Source organism: Nematolebias whitei, chromosome 22, assembly GCF_014905685.2.
Source record: "Nematolebias whitei isolate Nwh7 chromosome 22, NemWhi1, whole genome shotgun sequence".
NCBI lineage: Eukaryota > Metazoa > Chordata > Actinopteri > Cyprinodontiformes > Rivulidae > Nematolebias > Nematolebias whitei.
Window position 1 is genome coordinate 16,232,006 of NC_056519.1, and position 17,229 is coordinate 16,249,234.

Sequence of the window (17,229 nt, forward strand, 5' to 3'; positions counted from 1 at the left end):
TATATATATATATATATATACTAGTTTTAGAACAATACAATATGTGTTTCTTCAGACAATGTCTTTGTCTGGAAAGACCTTGACTATGTTAGCAAGCTAATGCTAAACAACATACAGCATCCATTACAACAGCATGGCTTCAAAGTAGAAATGTCCAGGAGTTGAACTGGTCTGCCTGAAGTTCAGACCTCTCACCCAGTGAAAATATTTGATGAATCATGAACAATATCCTGCAAGGATGACCCAGGCCTGTTGCACAGTGAGAATCTTACATCAGATATGAGTCGTATAAAACACGTGCTCCGAGTTCTACACGTTACAAAACATATTTGCTTAAAATTTTGGCATTAACGTTTAGAGTAAACACAAGCTATGTGTACATGGACATAAGTAATCGGATCTAACGGCCGTTCGGAATAAAAACATGTCATGTAAACGCCGCATTCGGGTTATTTTTGTTTATTCAGCGCGATCCGAAAGAATTTGCGATCCAACGAAACTGGTGGTTTACAGCGATTCATAATCTGAACGGTGTCCGTGTAAACACTTAATCTGTTCATTATTTTCTGATCGTGAAAAACTGACCTGACTGCGCATGTGCGATCTATGTCATTTCCGCCTGGCTAATGCTAATAATATTAGCATGTCGGGGAAGCAAAACTGGTTGGTGAGCGACACAACATTTCTACTAGAAACTTTGAAAGAGCTCAAAATGATCTGTATTACCTGTAGCTCAGTCAGGGAGTGCAGCAATGTCTCCACCGTCATTAAAACCTGTCGTGGGTCCATTTTGAGCACTCAGGTTTGTTTACATTCATACCGGAAGTACATCGGAAGTAGAACTTCTCCTGTGTTTTTTTTTAAGGAGAGTTTACCACTCTGCACATGTCAGTACTTCTGTTCAGAACAAAGCCCGCCGCAGGTAAACGCTCGTCATGAACAGATTGTGCCCATGTAAACGATACATTTGAATTATTTAATATGAAAACATTTCAATCCGGTCCAAAAATGTTGCGCATGTAAACATAGATACACTATTGGCAAAATATCATGAGCCACTAGTCAAACTTGAGTGAAATTCTCAGAAAGCAATCTCTGCCCATACATGTACAACTCAACATATGGAGTCGACTCATTCTAAATGGTCAACAAAGTTACTGATGTTAGTGAACACAAAATGTCTCTAGCTCTGTAAAAACGTATCTAAGGTTGTTTTCACACCTGATAGTCCGGTAGACTCTGTTCGGTTGGGGACCAATATTCATAACATTTTGTTTACATTTGAGCTGGTGCGTTTGCATTCACATTGCACTGCGCAGCTGAGCCAACCTGTTGAACTAACCTGTTCCCCCGCTCGCCTGTGGTGGCGCTGCACCAAGAACTACTGAAAGAAACAACACAAAAACCTCTGAAGAAGACATTTCTTCTTCTTCTTCTTCTGGAAATAAAAACAAAATGGAGTGGCGTCAAATTTTATCGGTTTTAGGAGTTATATTTAGTCATTTTTCAAAAATGGACTCAGCATGAGTGGAAGATGAGGCAGAAGACCATGGAGAATGTTGTTTTTCACACAAGGCAGCTGACGGCTCCATATGAGGCAAGAGAAATGCGTGTTTGTTTGCCATGCGTTGCAGTCCACTTCCTGCTTGCGGAGCAGTGCCCGGTCTGTTTACATTCACACTGTACTCGAACCGTGCTGGAGTTTTCTTCTACTGGACCGCGACCTAGGTTTTAGCCCGGGCCAGAGGTCAACTTTTTGTTCCGTGACAGAGTTCGATAGCGAGTTCACACCTCCCCCCAAAAAAAGGACTTCCTAGGCAAACGGGCTAGAGTTTAGGACAACAGGGCTGGTGTGAATGCCCCTTAAAACTCTACCCTGACTGGAGGGGGCATTCCAATCATTACCGGTAGAGCTGTCATGTCTAATCCAGGCCTGAAGCCCGGCCCGGCCCAAATTCGGGTTGGGCCATAATAAAGTGCTGGATGGGCGGGCCAGGTCGGTGTCTGGCTTTCGATTGCGTCAGCGGATGCGCACGGATGACGATCCAATTATATGGCAACAAGGCTTCCATACATTCATATTATATGACAACAAGGCTTGCTATACAATCACCAGTCGCACGCGGCCATTTGACCATGTACTGACCGGCCTTGAAAGGGGTTAAAAAAAGTTCAGTTAAGCTTCAGATGGGACTACCGGTACTGCCAGGATGTGGTCCATGCGATGGGTGCTGCATCGCTCAAATGGACCTTCATTCAGCCGCTACACTCAGCGGACGAGCACGGCTGACGACCCAAACAGGTGAGATCCCAAATCAGACATATCAGAGCAAGGTCCGTGTCTGAATAATGCAGAGTGCAGCAGAAGCAGGGATTTAATGCGCTTTGACAGCCATGAAAGGACAGACACCCCCTCAGTTCCGATCTTCTGCCCCTTTTATTCAGACATGCACGTCCGCTGACCATTAATAACTATATAAGCAGTCAAAGCTTAATTAAAAATTTCTTTTTTTTTTTCAGGTTCAGACCTGTAATTACTGTTAATTTGTTCGGTTCAAAAATGACGGCTACGGGCTGGAGCCGGGTCGAGTTGGATTTTTTTGGGGCTGAATGCAACTCTAATCACTGGTCAAGAAACATGTCCTCATACTTAGAGGAGCTGACTCTCGTCCCAGCTGCTTCACACTCGGCTGCGAACCACCTCAGTGCACGCTGAAGTTCTTGGTCCATAGATTCCAAGAAAACCATATTATCTGCAAAAAGCAGAGATGAGACCCTGAGGTTCTCACACCAAACAGCCTCCTCTCCAGGACTGCACCTTGACATCCTGTGCATGAACACCACAAACAGGATCAGAGACAAGGGACAGCTCTGGCAGAGTCCAACATGATAGCATCCCAATGACGCACTCTTGCAAGATTTCCCCAAATTACATAACAGTGCAAAAAGTCATTTACAATATTGGGCCAAATGACTATGATGTTGTCCCTTCTCAGATGATTTAAGTTTTAAACTGACATGAAAGACAACAGGGGATATAAATTCCTTCATTCCATCAATGAATGCTTGGCCTTTTAAGTGATTATATTTTCCCCTTGACAAATCTGCAACTAAGATCTTGTTCCTTGTCTACTTTTTTTCCAACTGAGACTAGCTAACTTGATGAAATGCTCGGTAAGATCAAGTATCAGAATATCTTTTGTCAGGATTCTCACAGAATAAATGGATTGGAAATGCTAAAGATGCACGCTCCATCACATTCTGACTAATTCCTCTCTGCCTTTGTTTCGGTGTCATTTCATCATCTTGGAAATCTTTCTATTTTTTATATCTGAGAGGAACTAAGAAGTTTTAACAACTTCATGTGGATTCCTTGGGAAAAAAAAAAGTATTTTCAATGGGAGAAACGCATCAAGAAAAGAGAAGAAGTTAAATGAGAAGTGATTCTGTTTTTGATTCGATCTTAAAGGTTTGAAGCAACTTTGAATTTATTCTGCTCACGACTACAAAACGTACAGTAAATTGATCTGTTAGAGCTGAACGTGTGCGCTGTGAATGACTCAGCTACAACCACATTTTAGCTCAAGATCTGTAAAATTATCTGTTAAAGTAATTTTTACACTATTAACGATTTAAGTAAATCAAATTTTACACAAATAAATTGCCTTGGTCTTAATCAGCTTCCTCCCTGATCACAACTTAGAAAACAAATACTTTATTTGTCATACAAAAAAAAAAAACAGAGGAGGAGGAGCGGGTATAGAAGGATATGACACTTGTGGTTTATGTTTATGTAAAACCCCGGTATTTCTATGGTATTCATCCGTCTCCCTTCTTTTCTTGTGGAGTAAGTAGGTGGTAAAAGGACACTTTAAATCTCTCTCAGATGAGAATAAAGGAGTCTTTATAACCTCCAGCTTCTTTGAAAACACACACGACTTTGGCTTCTGATTCAGAGCAACTGCTGCTGCTACACCTGGATATTACTTCTTCATAAGCACTACGAAAAGCAACAACTGACATGTAAACTAGCTTACATTATTTGTAAAATGAACCCAAGACGAGCCCATTTGTCATGCATTTTTGACATCAACAGGCAAGCTTTAGGATAAATTGTGTGCATCTAACATAAACGATCAAGAGGCAGGAAAACGGCGAAAGACACGCAGCACTCACCATCCTCTTTGCATTCCTCGGGCGGCTTTGCCTTCTTGGCGAGCCTCGGGTCCAGCCACGATGTTGTCTTAGTGTTGTGGCTGTGGAGAGACGAGGGAGAGATAGAGAGGGAGTGTGAGAGGGAGCGTGATCGATGGCGAGGGAGAGGAGAGTTGGCACGGAGCGAGAGCGATGTTGGTGGATACCTAATTCGGCTACAGAATCATTTCAGAGAGGAAAGATGAAACTCCCTTGAGTGTCTGGATTTATAAAAAGTTTGAGACACACACACACACACACACACACAAAAAACGCTTTACGTGAACAAAACAGAATCAATACTTTTAATTTGCTTACTGCATTTCATTAGCAAGTGGGGGGAAAGGGTAATAGAGAGGTGACTGATTAAGTGATAGAGGAACAGCTGTGGGCTGGACAGATTTTTTTTTTCTGGATCTAGATCAGATTCAATAATGGGCCAGGAAGTCTCAATGCACCTACACAATGTAGTCACAATACTGTCCCTTAGTTATGAAGCAACAACAGGCAGGAGAAGGGCAGAGGAAGGGTGCAATGTGACAACTTCACAGCAAGGTGACTTCATTTTCAACTGTGTTTTCCCTAAAACTTTGTTGATACTCTGCCAAATGCATACAAAAAAGGAAACATCACGATTGAGCATCTAGTTGAAACATTAATTTGGTCAAACTATTGCTTGATACGTTTGCCAAATGTTAGTGGTCTACTTCCAAATCTAGACAACAGGATCACATTCATAATCTCTGAACTATTGTTCATCTTCCATTTAGTTTAGTTTTTTGCTAAAGCATTAAAAAATCATTTGGCTCATTAGTGATCAGCTGGATGCTAACTTTGTCACTTTGCCAGTTGTTACTGACTGCAAAGCTGAAAATAAATTACCGATGCATTGTAGCACATAAAACCAAAACAATGAGCCAAAAGAGGCTAAAATGCTCTAAAAACCTCATTAAATAAACATCAACTGCTACATTTGATCTGCTAAAATATTTATTATTAACATAAAGTATAGATGACTTATACATACACCATGCTTGCATTTTACCTCCTGAAACAAATAAGAATTTCTTCTAGTGAAACATCTGCTTTGTTGTCATGTTTGCACGAGACTCCAGCCGAATCTGTGCAAAACAGGATGGCTGCAGGGAAACTGGATACAGAAGCAATGAAGGCACAGTGAGTTCAGAGGCTTTTGGGGACGTGATGTGGGCATGAGTTGATAACTGCACTAATTAAAGATCCAATTAATGATTAATTGTACTCTAAATATAGGGACTTTAATAAAAATATCATTATGTAAACAACACAACTGAAATATTCATATTTTTAGAGTTCTTGCAGTTGTTCATAAAGCTTATGTAGTGACTAAAAACAAATACCACCTGGACACTGACCTGTCCTCTGCAGCTCACCTACAGTATATTTACTTAAACATTGACTCGGAGCCCGCTGAAGTGTAAATTGACTTATTTTTTTCACTCCTGTGTTCCACCTGTCTGTTCCTGTGTCCCAACAGGACCACACTGCTAACAGAACCACACTGCTAACAGAACCACACTGCTAGCGGTAACATTCAACTAACATGACCTCATTGCTAACAGAACCACTCTGCTAACAGCCACATTGCTAACATGACCATGCTGCAAACAAGGCCACACTGCTAACAGAACCACACTGCTAATGGTAACATGCAACTAACAGGACCTCACTGCTAACAGGACCATGCCATTAATTGAACCTCAGTGCTAACAGCACCACTCTGCTAACATAACCACTCTGCTAACAGTACCATGTTGCTAACAGCATCTCACTGCTAACAGAACCTCTGTTACAGAACCACTCTGCTAACAGGACCATGTTGCTAACAGCACCTCACTGCTAACAGAACCTCAGTGTTACAGAACCACTCTGCTAACAGAACCCCTCTACTAACATAATCTCTCTGCTAACAGGATCATGCTGCTAACACTATTTTGACACCAATTTATTTTTTAATTGTTTTTATTGTTGTATATTGTTGTCTATACTCTTTATGTCGTCTGTCTAAAAACAGGTCTCTTGAAAATGTGTCCTAGTGACTCAGTGAGACTACCTGTATAAATAAAGGTTAAATAAAATAAATAAAAACACTTTAATACTTTAACTAATCAAATAATTGACCAGATATTTTAAATCAGCTTTAAAATGTCTAGATTAAAACACACACACACACACACACAGAAATGCAATGTGATACCTAATTGAAAAGTAATTAAAAAGTAACAGTATAAATTAATCAAATGTTGTAAAAACTATTTTACTATATATTTTACACTGACCAGTACAAAACTGATATGGGTATCCCAAGGCCTAAAACTAGTAGATGAAGTAAAAGGGGGGGAGGCACATTAAAGATTATAAATATGAAAGATGAAGGCCAGAGTTAAATAAATACTGAGCCCTACAAAGCATACTTCAAAGTAGGCTTTAATCACTGCTGCTTTCCTTTTGATTTTGCTCCATCAGTTCTTGTCATCTCATCTTCTGTCCTCCTCTTTCTCTGTTGACTCATTTCCTACTCAACTCTTGCCATATTTTCATATTTATAGTATGAAAGAGAAGCAGATTTTATCACTTCCTTGTCCTCTTGATCATATTGCTTTTTTTCACTTTTTACTATTTATGACCAACCTCTTGTGAAGTCGGAAAGTGGGTCAAAAATAAGCCCAAAGATTATTTATCCAAGGGGACATTAAAGTTCAGTATATTGTATGATATAAATTGTATCATATCACATTATATATATTATTTCATATTATATATGTTATGCTAGATTGTGCCATATGTTGTATCGTATCATTGCATATCTCATGCCATACTTTATATAATATATAACAAGAGTACAGTGATATATGGCACGTTATACGTCCATCAACAAAATATTATACAGCAATCTATAGAAATAGCTTGGACAAGTGGAGACAGTTTAACTTTTGACCTTCACCTTTGATGGGCGTATAACAATACAAACACCATTTAGGGGTCGACATAAGCAGTTTCCGTTTGTCCGAGACAGCCCATTTTCTTCTTGGACAACCAGATCTGGTCTCGAGCTTGTTTGGTGGAAAACGAAGTGAAATAGTTTAAAGTTCCTGTGCACCGAGCCTCCAACCTCCCTGGACATTTATACATGTATATAAAATCTAACTTTGTATTAAATGTTAATGTGTTCTGAGCGTCGTCATCAACTTGCGTGCGTGACCAAACTCTGGATTTGAAAGAACAATAGAGGGCTCAGCCTGAATGTCTCCAACGGTGAGGGAGGAGGCTGCGTCTGCTAAGTTTGGTTCTTTTAAATAAACAATATTAATGATAAAATACAAATATTTATGACCCAGATTATAGCAATAACGTGTGTCTTTGTTTAACCTTTTTTTTTCCTACCCAAATTCACAAAGTTCTCTGTGAGAATCAGTTTCATGTGTTTGTAGTTTTTCATAAATCTCTAGAAAATTCATTTCTACATGGTGTTTTAAAAACAACAAGGTGTCGTGGCTGTTTGGATGAACTAAACTTGATAATATTTAGAATCAGACTGAGAGTCCTTGTGACTCAATGAGACTAACCAGTATAAATAAAGGTTGAAAAAATGAGAGGTAACTGTACTGTGATAAATGCAATTTAAGAAATTGTCAAATATGAACAATAGCGTTAAATAACTACATGAGCTGAACTCATGTAAATATAATCCATTTGAATGAAATACAGTAGTCCCTCATTTATCGTGGGGGATCCTTACCATGAAGACCTGTGATAAGTGAAAAACCGCAAAGTAGGAATAGTAGTACAAGTAGTAAGTAGTACTTTAATTTTATTTTATATACTTTGTATAAATATATATATATATATATATATATAAAGGTGTTTTAAACCCTTCCCACACTCTTCTTTGCCACCTGCAAGCTCTATTGACCACGCCCACATCTCCGCTATGCATGGTGAACAGCTGATCAGCTGTAGCAGGAAGTTTATCCTGCAGTGTGGGCTGAACAAAGGAGCAGGAGGTGCTAAATAATTAAAAAATTCGATGATGATTCTGCAGCTCATCCATCACCAGTAATCAGCCACTTGTGTGTCATGTCCAATCTTATTTTGAAAAAACGCGATAGAGCGAGTCCGCAATAAACGAACCGCGAAGTAGCGAGGGACTACTGTAGTCGTATTAAGGGAAAAATCGGTCAGTCTGGTTAATGAAAAAAAAAGTTAATTTATACTCTGCAAAGGACCTCCTGTGTGTTCAAAATAAATAAATAAATAAATAAATATCAGTGTTTCCCCTACGATTATACAAGGAGGGCGCCCCGCCCTGTCAACAGAACCAAGTGTGTTGCCTACAGAACTGTGCGACAACTGGCGGCACTGACATAGCGCTAAGCTAGCGGCATGCAATACAAATGCGCAAAAATGGATGGATATATATATATATATATATATATATATATATATATATATATATATATATAAAGTTGTTTTAAACCCTTCCTGCACTCTCAGCCATGCACACTTCTCCGCTGCAGAGCGGAGATCTGACACATTGCAGGAGGGAGCTTCTCCTGCAGCTGTGGGCTACACACAGGTGCAGCAGGTGCTAAATAATTTAAAATAGATATTTTATATAAAAATTCCATGCCGATTGTGCCGCTCATCCATCAGTCAGCCAATTGTGTGTCATGTCCAATCTTACTTTGAAAAAACGTGGTAGAGCGAGTCCAGGAAAAATGAATTGCGAAGTAGCTAGACTACTAGGGTACAATAGGGACTACTGTAAAATTAAAAAAGGTCACAGGAAGTAGGGGTTGAACGTGAATATAATCTTTAAACTCGACATTAACATAATAAAACCCGAGTAGAACTCGAGTATTTGATAACGTCATAGATCTCAAAATACAAAAATAAATAAATAAAACCGCAAAAAAAAGGTAATTATTTACAAAAAAAAAAAAAGGACCAACAAAACATTGAGTATATTATGCTCCTACCATTTATCATACTGCAAATAAGTCACAGGAAAAACTAAACTATTAGTTATTATTATTAAACTGCAAACGTGAAGAAACGTGCAGCACGTCAAAAACGAAACTTAACCGAAACTGTTTCGGTGGATTGGACCCGGTGTTACACCATACTCTGTGACCTGCAACAGTGCAACACCGCCCCCTACGGTCATACGGTGGCCACATAATATGACGTCACTACGGATACTCGATGTTAAATTTTTAACCTCAATAAATGTCCTAGCAATCGATGTGTAGATTACTCGAGTACTCTGTTAATGCCCTAACAGGAAGCTGGTGCCCATCTCCACCAGTCACTGGGGAAAAGGTGGAATAAACCCTGGTCAGGTCATCAGTTCATCACAGGGTCATGAAGCGACAGACGACCATTCACACTCACTCACACTTAGTGACAACGAGTACTTCCTGTTAACCTAGCATGCATGTTTTTGGTATGTAAGAACAAATTGCATCATATTTCAAATTGTCATTAATTTCCTTTCCTTTAAAATATTCTCACTTTGAACATTTTTTTCTTACCACAGCTTTCCAAGGCCTGAAGGTAAATTAATCAATCCTGTATGAAAGTGAATAACAGGTGAGCAACATTTTCGTAACTGCTATTACCAAGCTAACACTACATAGAGTGAAACAGTTACTTATATAATGTATCAGTGGAGAAGGGAGGACAGGTTTTCTATGTTTTCAGGCTAGATGTGTTAAATCATGTGCAATGGAATAATGAAAAGTTAACCTTTGCCTTGCTTTCAGTTCTCAGTCAGGTTTGAATTTGAATCTGCGTTCATGTGCACATAATATGCAATTCCCTGCACACCACTTCAAAGACACACAGGGAGTCCATTATTCTTAAGGTACAAAAACTCACCTACATTTTTACTGCAGCTGTAAAATGCTAACAACTGCAGTAAATTAAACTTTGGAGCGTTTACAACATAGTTCAGTGTAAACAGTGTTTCTGGAGACCATTAAATCTAATTTAACCATCATGCATCCACTTATGTTCTCTCTGTGTTCGTACAAGAGCAAAGAGGAAAAATAATAATAATAATAATAATACACACATAAAATGATTAACAGACTGAGCAGGAAAAAAGTGAGTTATCAAAATGCAAAGTAATAAAAAATAATTAAACTTTTTCATAAAACAAATGAAATCATGATCGATCGGGATGCTGAGCTAACATTTCTGCAAGCTTTTTTAAACGTGTTCTCTTACAGACCACTGTTGGGGGTTTGTTTTATTATAATCATAGTTTATTAAAGTAAGCACAGATAATATTAGAAATAGTATTTGTTGGTGTTTTCAGTACTTTAAGAAATTATCTGCTTGGTTATCATTATTTTAAGCTCTGAACAGAGTTTGTAGGAATATTGTTTTTGTTTCGTAATAAACCTGGGGGGGAACAGGAAAGCTGGAAATTATGTTAAAAATCACATTTAGTACAAGTTAAGCTAATTTGTCTAGATAAAAGTTAAACTTTTAAAAATCCCAACAACAAACTCTAACGTATAAATCATTCAAGCCTGAAAAAGCATCTAAACCTGAGAAAAGAGCCAACAATGCGTTTCCAAATTACAAACAACTTGGCAAAGAGTTAAACATTTTAATCTTTAGGCAGTTTGCCTTTGAGTCATTCTCTAAATGAGGTGCCTTTTTTATGCTTGAATAATTCATTGACCAGTAGTAAACCCCACATAAATAAATGTATGAGGCTATCCTTCTGAAAATATTCATGGACAAGGACTGGACTGAAAATAACTAAACGAGGAATGCATGTCAAAAGAAATGTTTGGGAAGGCTTTTAGAAAGGCTACAACTCAAACCTAATTAAAAAAGTTATTAGGAAATCAACAGCTGCGAGAGGCAAAGGTCCTTGATTTTTTTTATTTTACTTTTTATTTTATGAATGATATTGTTATAAGTCACAGGATTACATCAAATATCCCGGACGAGCCCCCATTAATGTTATGACCCAGCTCAGCCAGGAAAAGGGGAGGCAACATTAAAATCAGGTGGAAAATGTTTTTTAATAAAAGTAATAATTTATTTGGTAAGTTGAGCAAAATTAAACAAAAGGAGAGTACTTGAAAGTACTATTTAGCAAAGATGTTTTATAACAAGGAACACTGCTAACACTGACATAATGAAAAGCATACATGAAACTTAAAGTCTGTCCAGCTAAATGTAGTATTCATGACAATTCTTTGGAACAAGTGAGCCTGTGTGACCTGAACATGATACACGGTGAGTTAAATGTAACCTGGAGGACACTTACTCTATGAAGTAGACTTCTCCTTTCTCTGTGTAGGCCATCTCCCAGTTGTCAGGCAGTGGCCCCAGCTCATCGTTCTCCTCCGGTTTGGGCACCACCATCTTTGGGGACTGTCCGTCCTCTTTGGGCACTTCTGCTGGGGCCTCTGCCGAGTTACTCAGCGGGGCGACGTCTCCTGAAGCATCTGTACTCTTGTCCTCATGTTCACTCGACTCTGAGGGCACAACAAGGGTGGGATAAGTCAAACGTGACACTATCATCAGGAGGACGAGAAGAGTGGCAAACTGAAAGAAAGACAGCTGAGAGGGAGGCAGAAGAATAGAAAGAGGTAATTAGAAAAGTATGAGAAGTGGTGACTCAGGAGAAAGAAAGTGAAGGAAAGAATGGGAGTTAACAAGACAGAAAGATGAATAAAGCAGTGGGGACAGTAAAGATTGAGAAAGAGCAGGCACTCTGCTTTGAGTTGTGGTGGAGTGTGAAAATGTCAGAGAGAGAAAAATGGGAAGAAATGGAAAAAGATGGCAAGCGTGAGCTCTTCCCTGAGGAGAGGGGGGGAACAAATGAAAGCAGAGGATTGAGAGATAATCTATGGGAGGGAAAGTGAGAGTTACTGATCTGGTTAGATCCCAGACACTGCTGGGCTCAATCGATCCCCCCTTCAGCTGTGCTGGTCAGCCCTCACTGTCCAGCCACAGACACACAACAACTATTGAGCTGAGAGCAGCAGCACCCTTTAACATCCACCAGACTTCACTGTGCAGCCCACAGGCACAAGTTATTGATAGAAATCAGCTGAGTGTATCTCCTGTTCCTGCATCTTCTCTCAGGGCTGCTTTCAGAGCAATCGCTTACAGAAAACATATGTCGTAACTGAACACTTTAGGTTTTTCTTAAGAGTCAGACATGCACAACTTAAGAGTAATTATAAAAATAGAAAGCATATCCTGTTTTAATTATGGGGTGTTGTGTATCAGGACATAATACAATGATTTAGTATTTACCAGGCTCTAAAATTATTTAAATCCAAGGAGAAATCTACAACAAAATGATTGGAAAAAATAATAAAATAAAGGCATTTAAACGGTCCAGTCCAAGTTCATTGCTTAATGTTGTGACCCTAAGAGAGTTTTGCAGAAACAAATATCTACAGATCTCAGTGAACTGATGCAACATTGTAAAAAAAAGACTGTAACAAACTTTCTCAATTCAGTGTATTTATAGAGTGCCAAATCACAACAGAAGTCATCTCAGGGCACTGAACAGAAACATTCATGACAACTCTGTCATATGTCATATGACATTTCTTTTTAAAACGCTATCAGTGTTATTTATTATGTTTTCTTGCTGCTAAACAACTCTCGACAACCATGTGAAAAACTGATAGTCAGAAAATGATTTTCTTCAAGTTAATGCTGCTTAGATATACGTACGTTGTTGAATCATAGGCTAAAGATCTTTTTTTTTTGTTAAATACAAACTGGTATTTATTTTTTGGTGTTGTTTAAGAAATGGCAAGATGGTGAAATCTGTTATTCGTTTTAGTCCAAATTACAGAAAATTGTAATTTTGTCCTGATATTTACAACCTTAGAACGAAAATATTATGTACTTTATTTTCCCCGTGACTGCACATACAATCTGAGCCATTTCAGATAATTCTTAATTTGGGTTAAAGGAAGTTCAGATTAAGACTTTAAAGCACATTTTCCCCCAGATTAACACTTAATGACTTTATTGACAATTATACCCCATATATGACTGATGGTCTTTATTCAAATAATGTGAAATATTTAATGTTTATTCTGAGGTTGTAAGTCATAATTAACTAAAGTGAGATTATTATTTCCCCATTTTAACTAATCAGTTCTATTAATATTCTTTGCAACATCCCTAATAAACAATTTAGTCAAACAGGACAGAAAACTTTGTTCACATTTGTTAACTGTGAATCCACACAGAACATTTTTATCACAGTATCCATTTAACTTGCTGGAGTTTTGTCCGTTTTTTAAGCGGCACATTTACAGAAAAGTGAAGGTTTTTTACAAGCATGTAGTTAGGGTTTTACTCTTACATATCGTGTATTAGAAGTTCAGAAATCATTGCATACATGGTCTTACGTGAATTACTGCTTCACAAGAACAAATAGCCTGAAAAATTCTTATTTGGTGAAATTATGTTTTTTGTATATTCAGTTAATGTCTTATGATATTTCTTTTTAAAATGCCATCAATGCTATTTATTCTGTTTCTTGCAGCTAAATTAATTATCTATGGCTCATTTTGTAAAGGAGTTTGTAAAATGGAAATTATGCATTCTAAACTAAATTACTTATAATTATTCTTTCAAGACAACATTTAATCTGAGAATGACATTTACTCACCTATTTTCTTACCTTGTTTGAGGTCAGTGTGGTGGAAACACAAATATCTCATCCTCTAACCAAACTCACTTTCTTCAAAAATCACTTCTGAATGTGTTTAGAAGTAAAACAGGCTTACGATCCAGCTGAAATGGGAAAGTTAAGTTCAATCTGCTTGTATTTTTGTGCTGCTCTGTAGAACAGCAAGAATTCCCCAAGGCTATCAAACCAGTTTAGAAAGTCACAGGACTACAGAGTGGGTCGAAGTTTGAAATAACAGAAATGAAGACTCATAAAGCCTCTTTTATGATTCTCCATTCATGTGATTAAGGGATGTACCCAAAAACTTGTTGTGTACAAGTGTGGCTGAGCACTTGAGTTAAGATGATATAAGACATAACCATTTGTGTCTCAATCTGAGAACCATTCAAAGTGTGATCTGATGACTTAGGAAGCAATGAGCAGTCTTTAACTCAGTGAAGACATTGTTTATATTTGTCAAATATATTTAAATTAACTAATAACATACATAACATTTAGAAAAGCCACATCTTTGTCACATTACGGCTGATAATTTTGAGATATTTCCAATTAATGTCGGCTACAATATAAACGGAGTGGTTAATTGGTAACTAAATTGTCCCTAGTTGTGAGTGAGAGAGTGAATGGTTGTTTGTCTCGTTTGTCTCTATGTGTCCCTGTGACGGACTGGAGACCTGTCCAGGGTGTACCCTGCCTCTCACATAGTGACTACTGGATATGGGCACCAGTGACCCCCATGACCCGGAAAGGAAGAAGCTGGTAAAAGATAGTGGATGAATGGATGGACTGACGGATAGATGGATGGATGGACGGACGGATGGATGGATCAATGTTGACAGCAAATGAAAGAAGACAATGCTTTTCAAATACTAGTAAAACAAGATTTTGATTATAAAGTAATTTAAGAGTTGGTCATTGAAAATGTATTATTTAAGTCATATTGATTTGATCGATTCCAGTTTGTAAATGTAAAAAATTTATATTCTTCATACACAAAAGTTAGTCATGGAGTTCCTCAGGGTTCAGTGCTTGGACCAATACTTTATATATGCTTCCATTAGTTAGTTATAAAACAGCATGGGATAAATTTCCATTGTTATGCTGATTATACTCAGTTATATTTGTATATGAAACTCAACAAATCTAATCAGTTACTTAGACTACAGGTATGTCTTAAAGACATAAAAACCTGGATGACCCTTAAATTTCTGCTTTTCAACTTAGACAAGACTGAGCTTTTGGTTTTTGGACCCGAGCATCTTAAGAATAACCTGTGCAGCCTTTCATTTCCTCTGGATGGCATTAATATGGCCTCCAGTTCAAATGTATAAAAAGCTTGTGGTGTTATTTTTGATTAGGACATGTCATTTAACGTCCACATTAAAAAAGTTACCAGGCCCACTTTCCTCCACCTGCGTAATATCACTAAGATTAGAAATATATTGTCCAAAAATAATGCAGAAAACTGGTCCATGCATTTGTCACATCTAGGCTGGATTATTGCAATTGTTCTCTCCATTGGCTCCCTGTCAAATCCAGAATTGAATTCAAAATATTACTTCTATCATACAAAGCTCTAAGCTCAACAACCTAGCTCCATATTAAATTACAGATCTTGTTCCATGTTTTCCTAACAAAGCACTTCGCTCAGACTGCAGGTTTACTTGTGGTTCCTAGAGTTTCTAAAAGTAGAATGGGAGGCAGAGCTTTCAGTTATCAGGCTCCTCTCTTGTGGAACCAACTTCCAATTTCTGTCCATGAGGCTGACACATTGATACTTTTAAGATTAGTTTTAAGTCTTTCCTTTTTGATACATCTTATAAATAGGGTGGACTTGGGTTTCCTGAGCTATCCCTTAGTTATGCTGTTATAGGCTTAGACTGCAGGAGGACAAAGTGCCCACATTTTTCCTCACTCTGCTGCTGTCTTTACTTGTTCTACTCTACCTGTTTGCATTTGTAATTATTTCCATCTTAACACGTTGTTCGTCTTTCTTCCAATAGAAACTACACCTGGACCTGCTATTCTGTGTTTGTCTGTTTCTCCTTCCTGTTCCTCTCAAACCCCAGCCGGTCAAAGCAGATGACTGCTCGTCCTGAGCCTGGTTCTGCTGGAGGTTTCTTCCAGTTAAAAAGGGAGGTTTTCCTTTCCACTGTTGCCAATGTGCTTGCTCAGGGTAGGTGAGACTGCGAAAAAGTAAAGATTCAATGAAATCTGTTGGCTTCCTTAGATAGATGACTTTTACTAAATGGCTTTTATAATGTGTGATTGTTTTTGTACAGTGCCCTGAGATGACCACTATTACAATTTGGCACTTTATTAATAAACTGAATTGAACTGAAAATTTCACAAGTTGCTCACACTTGAACTGCTCAAATTCACAATCTTGACCTGTTCCTTAGTTACACGTGGGTTATTTAGCTATAGTTTTAATATTAACTGCCTGCCACCAAAAGGTAAAGACGACCAAAAATGCCTTCACCTGTGTCTATGTTTGTTTCTAAATCATTTCATAAACCACTTAAATGTTAATACATGTTAAACAAGCAACTCAATGGATGTACTTTATTGACTGAATAACTTTTGGAGTCATCGCAGTTCAAGATGGCTGCCATGCTAACATAAGTCAACTCAAAAATGGCTATAATGCAATCAGTTTTACAAATACTGAGCTAAAATTGTATGTGGTAGTAGCTGAGGGTCATTAACAACATAAACATTGAGAGTGACATCTTGTTTTTTAGTACTAGATTGCTCATAACATTTTTTTTCAAGATATAATCAAAACAGCTCCCAACTCCATCATTCGTTTTTATCATTAAATACTAAATGCTTTTGGTAAAGTGAACAATTGTTTTCCTTTTAACTATTTGCTTTGACAATGTTAAATTTTAAATCTGCTTTCCACATTTTGTATTTGAAGGAAACATCCTAATCCTGGCATAGTGAGCTTAACTAATGCCACTTTAGCTGTTTTCTATTTGTACGGCAATACTGACCCTTGCTCAGGTCAGATCTGTGCGGTGGCCCTGAGGTGTAAACGAACAACATTTGAAAAAACAGAATTAGATTTCAAATTTGAAAAAAACAATAAAAACACAAGAACATTTGGAAAAAACGGAAGTACATTAAAAAACAAACAAACAAAAAAAAAAACGGAATTACATTAAGCCAAAGTGGAAGTGGTGTTTTTAATTATTATTATTTTTTTTACTTTATTAACAACATAGAACAACAGAACAGTGTACAATAACAAGATACAAATACAAACTTTTGTGAAGGGTGTGGGTCCATGTATAATTTGT

General features: G+C 37.8%; 1 protein-coding gene across 1 annotated transcript in view; it reads right to left on the minus strand.

Annotated features, from left to right (window-relative positions):
- magi2a (membrane associated guanylate kinase, WW and PDZ domain containing 2a) overlaps positions 1–17,229 on the minus strand; it is a 326,057-nt gene that overhangs the window by 85,768 nt on the left and 223,060 nt on the right. The window contains exons 5-6 of the mRNA XM_037695758.1: positions 11,525–11,735; positions 4,177–4,256 (exon numbers count right to left, since the gene is read on the minus strand). Of these exons, the coding sequence (XP_037551686.1) occupies positions 4,177–4,256; positions 11,525–11,735 (291 nt within the window). The remainder of the gene's footprint in view (positions 1–4,176; positions 4,257–11,524; positions 11,736–17,229) is intronic.